This window comes from Micropterus salmoides, unplaced genomic scaffold (genome assembly GCF_014851395.1).
Source record: "Micropterus salmoides isolate LMB-PRFRI ecotype aquatic unplaced genomic scaffold, ASM1485139v1 Ms_hic_scaffold_19, whole genome shotgun sequence".
Lineage (NCBI taxonomy): Eukaryota > Metazoa > Chordata > Actinopteri > Centrarchiformes > Centrarchidae > Micropterus > Micropterus salmoides.
The window spans coordinates 3,760,033-3,771,932 of NW_024041039.1; the positions used below are offsets into that span (position 1 = coordinate 3,760,033).

Here is an 11,900-nt window from a genome sequence, read left to right on the forward strand (position 1 = left end):
ATCGTCAAAGCGCTTTAAAAAAAGATTATGTATCGATATGATGGGCTGATTTTGGCACACCACTAGCATTTATCAGCGTTTCCCACAGAAAACCGTTCTAATCCTCCACCATCATATGAGAGTTGTCCAGGTTAAATAAACAACCTTCATGTCCTCTGAAACTGTGTGTGAGAGCAGAGTGTGTTTGCATCAACACACTCATGCACAGATTCTGCATGATTCTCCTCGTGTTTCTTCAAGTTAAACTAAATTCACCTCAAGTTACCACCTTTTTATATACAGTCTGTGGTTACCTCCTATTTTTCTCCGAAGAGGATAAGCAGGTCCGTGTTTGACGTATACACGGTAACATATCATCTTAACATTTCACCACTCTTACATGGCAGTTTGCGTTTGTCGACATGCAGTAGCCTAAAGCACTGAACGATTTAAAAACTCTTACAGTTGGTGCGTTCAAAGACGCTCCGACATCTGAAATATGACAGTGGCAAAGTTACCCGTGTCTCTCAGCGATAAAGACAACCAGTGTCCACTAGTTCAGGCAGTATTTGATGTGATTCTTTGTGTAAGTCACAGTGTACATACTGTGGACATACAGTATATAGTCTCTGCATTTAGGTTGAAAGGAGCAGCTGATATGTAAGTTACATGCATAGCTGTCATTTACACTGGGGACGCTGGGGACATGTCCCCACCACATTTTGGAATGGCTTGCACCAAGAAATGTTAACTAAGAAATGAAAATGCTTTGAGATAAAGTTTATTTGCACAATAAGAAAACATGAAATGCAATATAGTTTGCCCTCATGTAAAAACAGACATTTCCACCGTAAATTGGAGCAGAAAATGTCTCCAGCATGTAGGAAATTACCAGTTTAATGATCAAAATCTTCTGGGGGAGGCCCCCCAGAACCCCCTCACATATATTTCTGCATCACATATTTAATCTAAATAGTGCTAGAAATCTTCTTGTCTTTTTCTGATGCATTGTCACGTCTCATGACCCAAATGTATCATCCCACCCCTAATCTGAGCCCTTATGTCCACACATAGTGGCAATAGGGCTGGACAATAAAACAATAATTGTCGCGATGTATTTTTTTCAATAACAATATAACAAATGTTCAATAAATATTCAATAAATGTTGGATTTTATTCACTTGAAACATACACGAATTAGGACAATTCTTTTGTTAAGATGTTTATTTTGTTGAGGAAAAAGGACTGAAAAAAGCTTCTACTTATGTTTTTTTACTTATGTTTACTAATGCATATTTGTTGACAAAGATTTTATCATAATTGTTTTGAATGTTCTACCTCAGATTTGTGAAGTGATCCACTGTTTGGCATCAAGTGTTGCCCATAAAGAAGAGTTTAAACCACAATTAACCATCAGGTTTCTTCAACTTACTCACTGAGAAGCAAAAATCTGCCTTTAAACTCGAAAGAAATAACAATTTGATATTTATCGTGATAATTATCTATATTGAAAGATAAGAACTTTTTACCGTGATAACATTTTTGATCTCTGACAGCCTACACAAATCCTGCACTTAGGTCAGTTAGAAGTAATTTTAATGTTACATAAGTTCTTGATAATTACAATTACATTAAACGTACCTTTTTGTAAATGTCGGCCTGCCAGCGTGCTTGTTGTTTGTTCCAGCTATCTTGTTGCTGCTTATTGTCTAACTTTTAGTAGGATTATAGATAAATTTAGCCCACAAATCTGTGATCTGAAGCGTGAACATTAACTAATATTAAAGGCAAAACTGTCATATTAATGGTGATTATTAGTGCAACAGACCGAGCAGCTAAATCATCTTCTGTAGAGGATAGTTGTGAGCAATTAGCCACAATAGGTGATTATTCAGATGCTTGCAGGTTGTAAAATAATACTTTGGATCAGCGGTTTTCAAAGTCTGAAACTGTTTTTACCCCTTGGCTTGGACGGTCGTCAGCTGATTGAGCTCACCTGGGTATTCAGTATTCAGTCCAGTCTCTCCCTTCCTTTACCTTTTTTTGCACAGGAATGCCTACACAGCACAAATGCCACACATCCATGCATTGCTGCCATTGCTGCTTTGCACACCTCGGTCTTAATTTTTGTTAACTTTAGTTTATTAAATTAAAATCTTTCACATTCCCTGAGCCAGTCTGTGACACAGTTAAGTAGTTAATCTGTCACATTCATCTTTTATTTTTTAATCGGTGACAAACATTTTGAGACTTTAGCTCTCTTCAAACATTTTTAATCTAAGTTTTTGTTGGCAAAATTAATTCAGATCTATGTAAAATCCTATTTATGTCAAACTGCTTTAATAAGCAATTTTGAGATATCAGTGGAAAAAATATTACCTCAAATGAAATGTAAAAAAATGACTCACACAGCGCTAAAAAACACCACGAGAGTTTAGATTTTACGCATTTCTCTCACAAAATAATCAGTCTTAATGAGAGAATGTCCTTCGGTTTCACCTCGTCTCTCTCTCTCTCTCTCTGTCTGTATTAGTTCTTTTTATCATCTCAGTCAGTTTCTGGAGAAAACACAGAGTGAAGCGTTTATCAGCTCCGATAGAGCGACTTGGAACATTAATCATCACTGAACGCATCAGGTGATTGAAATTGTTCTGCAGAATATGTGCAGCTGATAGCGTCAGTAGTCTGTGAGGAAATACTGTGCAGTAATATTACCCATAATTACACAGGGAAAAAAAACACGGCCTCCACCCACTAATGGTTTGTTTTGGTTCCGATGGGAATCCAAGCTGGAAAGTGAAGAGTGCTAATGTAATCTAATGTAATGTAGAGATAAACTGCTGCACAGGAATGGATAGAATGCTAGTAATTATTTAAAGGTGTGTTCATAAAGTGTCTCAACCATGTTTTACATGTCGTAATAAATTATATTATTTAATTAATCAATACATGTAAAAGCCTTGTAGGGAAAGATTCAATTAGAAAGTAATCAAATTTTCAAAACTATCAAATTTTGAATCCTCATGTCTGTTAAGACTTCCTGCATCCTATTTAATGTAAACATATTCATCTAAATATCAAACGAAAATAGAAAATATTACAACAAAATAAACAGGAAAGCGCTTTAAGTAAAAGAAGAAAAAGATATAGATTTTTGAGGCTAAACATTTTTATATAATTGAAATTATTTATCCATTAAAAATAATGTTAAATTTAAATAATAAGTGTTGTTTTGGTATCAAATTCCTTACAATTAAAACTTTTACTAAAATCATACTTTAAAAAAATATTAACTGTTATAGAATATATTTTTAGTCAGTGAAGTGGACCCGGGAGCTGACACAGACTCGTTGCAAAGTAAAACGGTATTTTAATGAACAACACAAAAAGAAGCCGGGGTAGTGGAGGAGGGATCGAGGCCGACGATGGCAGGCAGGCTGAAGAGGCGTAGTGGGCTGGTAGTGGTTTGAGGAGTACAGCACAGGGAGGCACTGGAGACGAGGCTCTGAAGCAAAGAAAACAAAAGTTCATATAAGCAAACAGCGAATCAACAAAGAACAAAAGAGAGTACAAAACATCAACAACTAGCAGTGTTGTAGTACTCGAGACCGGTCTTAAAACCACTTTTTTATGGTCTCGTTTCGGACTCGACCGCATTTGTACTCGGTCTTGTCTCGGTGTCGAACATTGAGGACTCGGGACTTTATTTCAAGACCAGTCAAGACTATAACTTTTGGAATATCAATAAATTGCTTTTGCATTGTCTGATTTATTTTTAACATCCTAACTTTGATTGGATGTAAAACTTATTGCTTCAAATGCAACCAGTAACCCTGATTAAAAATGTGGTGTTCCCGTTAACAACTGCCCCCCCCCCTTCACACGCACTCCAACTGTTTAATTAATGTTTGATTTGAATCACAAATTAATTAGCACTTAACTTTTCTATTAAGATATCTATTTTACTGAGGAAAATGGACAGAAAAAGATTTTACTTAATTTAACTCATGCATAATAGTTGATCCACCACAGCTCTAGTGTGAAGGTGATGGTCATCATGGAAAAGGAGTGTTGAATAAAGATGCTTTAGTTGATTTCCACACTTTATGTTGTGTCATGTAACGTGGGGAACTGGTCTTGGTCTCGACTCGGTCTTGCCCTCCCTCGGTCTTGGTCTCGACTCGGTCTCAGCCCTTAAAAGTTTTGGTCTTGTCTCGGTCTCGATAAACTCTGGTATTGGCCTTGACTTGGTTTGTGCGGTCTTGACTACAACACCAAAGCTAGGTTTCTGGGCTGAGAGTACGTTACCACGAGGAGGCAAAAACAATCTGCAGATGAGTGACAGGAGACCGGGAGTATTTCAAGAGCAGAGGTGATTTGGATCAGGTGTGGAGGAGAGCCAGGTGCCACCTGCAGAAACACATACAAAGAGATCGCAGGAAAGGGGGGAACACATGGGAAACAACCAAAGTCACGTTTAACTGTGACACAGTATGATGAAATATATTATGACTTTGAATTGATTAAAATGAGAAATGAACAAAGGAGTGTTAAAAAAAAAAAGGATTAGAGCTTTAGATCCAGACAAGAGAATAAACATTTAAGACGGCGGCATATTTGTGTTGTCTACAGCCTTTCTCAGCCTTTAAACTCAGATTTACACGTGAACGAGCAGAGACGAGGCAGAACAATTCCACAGCTATTCACTCCAACATAAACACTGACTTGGTACAGTGAACACTATAATAGCAAAAAAGCTCAATATAAGTACACAGTGGCCTCTGGCAGCTTTCTACATGCATAATTTTCGTCTGTGTACATTACAAATATCACATGATCAGGTTTACTAATGTCACTTTAAGCTTTAATGTGTGTTATAGCATTCATTATTTTGTCATATTGTAGCTGGAGACTCACCCATTGGTGTGTGTGTGACAGGCTGGTCCGTCCCGCCTCCTCTCCCCGCTCTTAGTCCGCCTTTGAATATGCTCCCTTTCCACTTCGGACAATCCACCCGCCAATGTCCAGTTTTCCCACAGCAGTGGCAAACACATGGATCGTAATGGCCTCGCTGTCCACCTCGTCCCCGCTGAGGCTCGTGTCTTTGGCCTGTGAGGGATCTATGCGTTGTCAGTAGTGCGTTCTCCAGTTTCTTCTGCTGACGGATTTTCTTTCTTTGTTCTCTAGCCTCTAATTGATCTTCTGCATGTATAGCGTGTTCCAGTATCCTTTGAAGTGACTCTGTTTTCCATGAAATACAACTTCTCTTCACTTCAGCAGCGATGTCTAGCTTTATCCGGCCCAGAAAATATTCTTTCAGATACACTTCATAAGGGAGCATCGGAGTTACCCCCATCTGTCCTCGTTTTAGACCGCTATAGAGATCAAAGACTTCAGTCAGGCGTGCTAGGAAAGCCCTACAGGTTTCTGTTGAGCCCTGCGCCAAAGTGGTGATGTTGGATAGATTTACTTGGACTGGGAAAGCAGATTGGCAGGCAATAACGAGGCCGGTGATAGCCAGTCTGTACTGGGCATTGTCGCCATTGCTGTACTCGGCGTGCTTCAGTCTGCAGCCTTGTATATCTGGAGTGAAGTATGCCGATACTTTGTGAAAGTCGTGTTTGAGCACTTTGCTCATCAGTCGCCTCAGCTCAGTCATTGTGGGCCTGTATTCTTTAGCAAACTGCTCCAGCTGCTTTGTGAAGCTCTCCAAGTCTTCAGTCGGGCTGGTCACGTAAGCCATTGCTTCATCAATGTCCTCTTCCGACCACGGTCGGAAATCCAGCGTCGGCCCTCCCGTCCCTGCAGTCTCTGCGCTTTCATTCTTTAGGATATCGGCTTTACCTTGTCTCAGTTCGTATTGATCTCGTTCTGACGGCGGAGGGCTTCTTCTGTACGAGTTCATGGAAGACGCGGGTCTCACAGCGGGGTCTGGGCCCTGGTCAGCGCTCTCACGGGACGGCTCCTGCCCTAAGGCAGCAGGCTCGGCAGCAGCAAGGACTTTATCTTCTTTGGCTCTGGAGCTTGGATTAAATCCTGGACTGGTACCCGGACTGGATCTGGAGCATAAGGAGGAGGCGGAGCGGAGGCCAGGTCGGGATCCAGCCAGAACAGACTCTGTGATTTGCATGCCTCGGGCAAAGGAGGATAAAGTGTGTTAGTTTGTTCTGGTGATCTAATGTCTTTCTTTTTTTCTCTCCTTCTTATCCAGTTTTTCTCTATTGCGTCTTTCTCCTCTGAGTCTTTTCCTTTCCCTCAGTTCGGCCTCCACTCTCCAAGCACTATATGCGTTCCAGTCTGCTTTGAATGGAAGGTTATTCCTCTGCTGTTTTTTGGACAAGCCTGCGTGCTCTTCTGCATCTCTCCTTTCCTTTCTCTCCAACATGGTCTTGAACTGGTCCAATGTTCTCAGACTAAAGCTTCCATTTGCCGGAAACCCCATTTCAACCCACTTATCAAATTGTCTCATTGATGCTTCATCTTTTTCAGTCATGAATTTCACGACTGGCGAAAGGATTTTAGGAGCCGTTTCCCACTCAGTCTTTGCTTTACTCTGACACTTCCCCATTTAATCTCTCATTAGTTTTCTTGCTGTATCATACAGCGTCTAAAGGTCCACTGAAGTCTGTACTCGAGATAGTCGACTCTACCTCCTCCACTCTGTTTAATTTCAATATGCAAGTTCTTTTCTCAGGATCAAAGCGATGATTGGGCTCTGCTGAAAAACAGCTTCTCTCTTGCAGGTCTGTCTTCCACACTGGGCGGCTTAGAGCATCTGGCCCAGAGCGAAGGGATACATAAACATTTAAGACAGCGGCATATTTGTGTTGTCTACAGAGCAGAATTTCTCAACCTTGAAATTGAGATTCACACGTGAATGAGCGGAGACGAGGCAAAACAATTCCACATAAACACTGGTGTGATAGAGTGAACAATATAATAGCAAATTAGCTGAATGGAGTACACAGTAGAGATATATATATATAAGTATAATTATCACCATGCATATAGGCAAAATCAATTTTCTACCGTAGCATTGCTCATAAATCTGAGTATATCAGATGAGTATATCAATACTTTTGTTGACTCATATCTTCTCTGACATGGGTTTTGATGGCTGTACAGGAAGAGGACACACTGTTTAAAGAGATTTAGTGTGTAAATCAAACTTAAACTGTGGAGAGGAGACAGAGTTCTAAAAAGCAGTTTGGCATTTTTGTTCAGCGCCGTTAGAGGTTTCACTATTCACATTAGTGATGTTACAGCAACAGGGCAGGTGACATAAGTTAGTCAGCATGAGTAGGCCTACAAGTTTCTACATTTGATTTGTACAATATTACACTTTAACACTTTTAATCATAAGTTTGACATTTTATGACCCTGTTATTATTTTTATTTATTGTCATTGTAAATAGTTTTCTATGTCTGCAGCCTGTCTTGGCGGAAATACTCATAAAAGGAGAGTTTTGATCTCAATGAGTCTTTTCCTGGTTAAACAAAGGTTAAAATAATAATATTAAATGAAACATTTGCCACTAAATCAGTCTCAGGTGGGAACATCACCGACTGAAGCTTCAATTAAGAAACATTTGTAGAATCTGCAGCGTCTTATTAAAGTCTCGTGGACACAAAAATAAGATTTTATAAAGTGGGTATATATCATCTTTTCAGTGGAAATTATCTTTAAACATACTTGATTGCTTTCAGTCGATCTCTTTTAAAAGCCTTTTGACAACAAATTAGACTGCAGAGTTTCTATATTTGATCTTGACCCTTTAAATCGGGCTGCAGTGCTCTGATTTCATTTTATATTAACGGTTAATTCTTAGTAGATAATTCTCTGTGTTCTAAGTGCTTAATTTTTTCAGCATAATTGAATTAAATCTTTTGCATCACTCTCGGCGGTGCACGCAGGATTCATGCTGCTGCTACGACCTCAACACGCGACTGAGTTTGATTTTATTTATTTATTTTTGTACCTTTTGCTGCTTCTTGTTCAGAAACATGATACAGAGAGAGAGAGAGAGAGAGAAAAGGAAAGATTAACAACCAGGAACAGAAGATCCTCCAACACATCTTCCTCCCCTGTGATATATTATTCATACTGGGGCTGGGCTGGAAGACCCCCGGGACACACAAACCACACAAACACACACACACGCACACACACACACACACACCCTGTTGTTCCTCTGTGACTGCAGTGTTTCTCGTGGCTGTATTTTCTTTCTCCATATCGATCTCTCCACCGTTTATTTTAAGTCACAGCGACACACCCTCCTTCTGACTTTAAACAGCAACACACAACGTTTGGTTTTGTTGTAAATGATTTATAACAGTAAGCCGGGGTTGAGAGCTGAATCCTCTGTCTGTGGGTGTGGACCATGTGCTGGGGGTGCGGCCGGTGGAGAGGACAGAGGAGGATGTGATATACAGTCATGGAGGAAGTGCAGTTTAACCTTTTTGAAAAATCTAAACGTATCACAGAAATTCATCTGTTGTTTGTGTAAATACAAACATCCAACCTGTGTTTTTAGTCCATAGAGTAAAACAGTTCGCCAACCTTAAGATTATGATCATTGTGGGCCGATAATCAATCTGACCAGCCTCAGCTCAAGAAGTCTCATCACTGGTAAATGTTAGAGATGTCTTAATGATTTTTGACCCAATCCTGATCGATATACCGAGACTGATCTGAATATTATATTTACGTGTTGGTTAAATATGTATCTAACACTTTGAAATAACAGCTGTTACCTCCTAAATGTGCCCCGCCTTATTTAAAAGAGCCATATGCTTGAGATATGATATGATATCTGGTAGATAAACACAGATTTTAGGAGACAGAGTTCTAAAAAGCAGTTTGGCATTTTTGTTCAGCGACGTTAGAGGTTAGATTTCACTATTCACATTAGTGATGTTACAGCAACAGGCAGGTGACATAAGTTAGTCAGCATGAGTAGGCCTACATGTTTCTACATTTGATTTGTACAATATTAGGGTACACTTTAATACTTTTAATCATAAATTTGACATTTTAATGACCCGATTATGTTTTTTATTTATTGTCATTGTAAATAGTTTTCTATGTCTGCAGCCTGTCTTGGCTGAAATACTCATATAAAGGAGAGTTTTGATCTCAATGAGTCTTTTCTTGGTTAAACAAAGGTTAAAATAATAATATTAAATGAAACATTTGCCGCTAAATCAGTCTCTGGTGGGAACATCACCGACTGAAGCTTCAGTTAGCAGCATCTTATTAAAGTGGAAGAAACCCTTTTCTCTGCGTCAGCCTCACTCTGATAAAACAGCTGCTGCGTTACATAAAAATCTTTCCACGGTGTGGCTTTAATCTCGGCTTTAATCTCACGAAAGACAGATGAATCAGCTCCCGTGAAAACAGTCTCCTGTCAGACTCCAGACTGCTGATTCACAAACAGCCGGCGAGCTTTGAATCATGAGATCAGTGAGGATTAGACGGCAGAGAGGATGTTTAACAAGATGTTTTCTGTTACGTGCGCACGTCCTGAAACTGAGCTCACAGATTTAAGGACTATATGTTTGTGTTAGTGAGTGTGTATGCTTCTGATTACTAAACCATGGAACAACAAAGATCAAATAGTAAGAGTCTTAACTAAGGAGGAAGTTTAGTTTGAACTCAGCGGTACAACAACTTTACTGAATGAAAATAGTAAAAAATTTAAATTTTAATCGGGAACTAGCTGATAGAATAATAACTGTGAATAATGACTGAAGCAGCAGCAGTTTCAGTTTAGCTGAAGCAGCTTGTTGTGTTGTGTATTTAGATGTTTGCATTTCCCTCCAAAATGCAATGTAGTTAGTGGCAGTTTGGTCACTTTTTTTTCTTTAGCTTTAAACTAGCTTTGACTTTCAAGAAACTTGTTTAGCACTTTGTATTTGACTAGATTTTATACATTATATGTACTCTTTTAACTTTATTAACATTATTATTATTAATAATAATATTGTTCAGTAGGTTTTTATTCTGTACCTTTTTGTAGTTTTCATTTTTATCTCATTTCTACTATTTTACATTATTTATTAATTTATTTAAAAGGGGACAAAGCACCATAATGAACCCCTTTAGCTTTTGCATCCATCTAAAAATGCCAGATTTTTCTCATTTTTTTCATCTGTAGTCCCTGGGCAGGGAGGTCAAATACACCAAAAGGAAAACAATAGAAAGAATAATACAATAAACCTCAATATCCAAGACAGTCCTTAAGCTTCGGTATACTGAGCATGAGCGAGTCATTGGAGTAAATCTGTCCAATTTATTAAATTAGGCAGTTTAAAGTGCTATTTATTAGGGCTGCAACTAATGACTATTTTCGTAGTCGACAAATCAGTTGATTATGTATTCGATTAGTTAACTAGTCACGATTAGTTTTGTCTCCCCCTAACCCTAATTAAACCATTTAACTAATTAAATATCTTTCAAGTGAATTACTGATCTCCAACACACCTAACCAGCTAATTTTACCATTAAGTGAACAAGGTCAACTATTCAGAATGAACACCAGTATCAACGCCAGGGGGAAACCAGGGAAGAAGACAAGACAGCGTTGAATACTCCTAAAATTCACTGATTTATACAAACTTTTAAACGTTTAACAAAGATTTTTTTGCTTTTGGAACTATATAAAATAAAAGCAAATTTAAAGAAAGTACTATAACCACAACTGTACACTAACAATGTAATGTCTATTTAGTTCCAAAGTGCTTATAAGTTTTATAAGCAGAGAATGTTCTGTAGGGTACATTGATGGTGATTTACTTTAAACCCTTTCTCAGATTGAAACCATCTTACAGTTGTGGCCTTGCCTCTGCTGCTCTGTTGTTGCAGCTGCAGTGGTCTGAGTAACTGGGACCAGGGCGCGCTGTGGGCCCGACTGGTTGGCCAGCTGCCACCACTAACCTCGTGGGCACTTGTCGGGCTTCTCAACCTGCCAATATTCCACTTCTACACAGTTGATTTCTCACCTCAAAACCGCTCAAAAGTGTTTTTTTAGTGATTAAATAGCATACAAAACCTGTAAAAACAAAAAAAAACGTTCTGTTTTTCTCCGTTTGCTTTCCGCTTCTCGCATGAATGCTTCTTCTTCACCCCTAGCACTTCCTGTAGTGCATTGTAGTTAGAAATGAACAACCAGAAATGATCTTAATAAGAAGATTGCTATCTCTCCCTTAAACAGCATCTCTGTAACGACAATGAAATTTCACATGGACGAATTTTTATAGTCGACGTCATCGATTAACATCGACTAATCATTGCAGCCCTAATTTTAAGACCAGAAGATTGTGCCTAACTATATGTATGAACACAAACCGAGAAGTTGGACAAAGGCGACAGCCAGAGACTCTCCAAAAATATAGGTCAGACTCTGTCTCTCCTCTCAGTCTGCTTGGTCATTGCCATGATGATACTAATGTTCTCACACATGCAAACTTCAATTCCTTGATGAGAGAAGCTAATGATGTTCTACTATATACTGCAAAGTGTTTCCAGAAGAACAAACTTTCATCAAATATAGAAAAAACTCATTTTCAGTAATAAAAAATAAAAGGTATTGTATGTGTTGCATATTGTAAGGTATGGTATCTTGGAAAAACCACATTGACTGTGTGCGGAAAAATCATTACAGAAAAGTTTGTTGATTGGTAAATCAATCCTGTCTTTTAACTTTTTATTATAGCTTATTTGATTAAAAAAAAGTTTTTAAGATTGGCAACTGCATCAAATCGGTATGAACCATCAGCTCCTCTGTTCAAGAAATTAAATATTTTATCCATTTTCAACATCAATATCTATTAAACATCTTTATGTAACAATAAATGTATGGTTGAAAATCATAACCTACCAAAAGTATTTCATAACTGTGATGTCCTTTCATATCCAA

The 11,900-nt window shown here is 38.5% G+C and overlaps 1 protein-coding gene across 1 annotated transcript; it reads right to left on the reverse strand.

Moving 5' to 3' along the window:
- Positions 1-4,293: 4,293 nt before the first annotated feature.
- On the reverse strand, positions 4,294-6,109 carry LOC119910791. The gene is made up of 2 exons (XM_038729599.1): positions 4,897-6,109; positions 4,294-4,389 (listed from the first exon to the last, which is right to left on the reverse strand). The coding sequence occupies exons 1-2, from the start codon at positions 6,107-6,109 to the stop codon at positions 4,340-4,342; spliced, it is 1,263 nt and encodes a 420-aa protein (XP_038585527.1). The 3' UTR covers positions 4,294-4,339.
- Positions 6,110-11,900: the final 5,791 nt, after the last annotated feature.

Coding starts and splice junctions, on each gene's coding strand:
- LOC119910791 (XM_038729599.1), bottom strand. CDS start 6,109: ATGCAAATCACAGAGTCTGTTCTGGCTGGATCCCGACCTGGCCTCCGC. Junction 4,390..4,896: donor TGTCACACACACACCAATGG/GTGAGTCTCCAG, acceptor GTGTTTCTGCAG/GTGGCACCTGGCTCTCCTCC.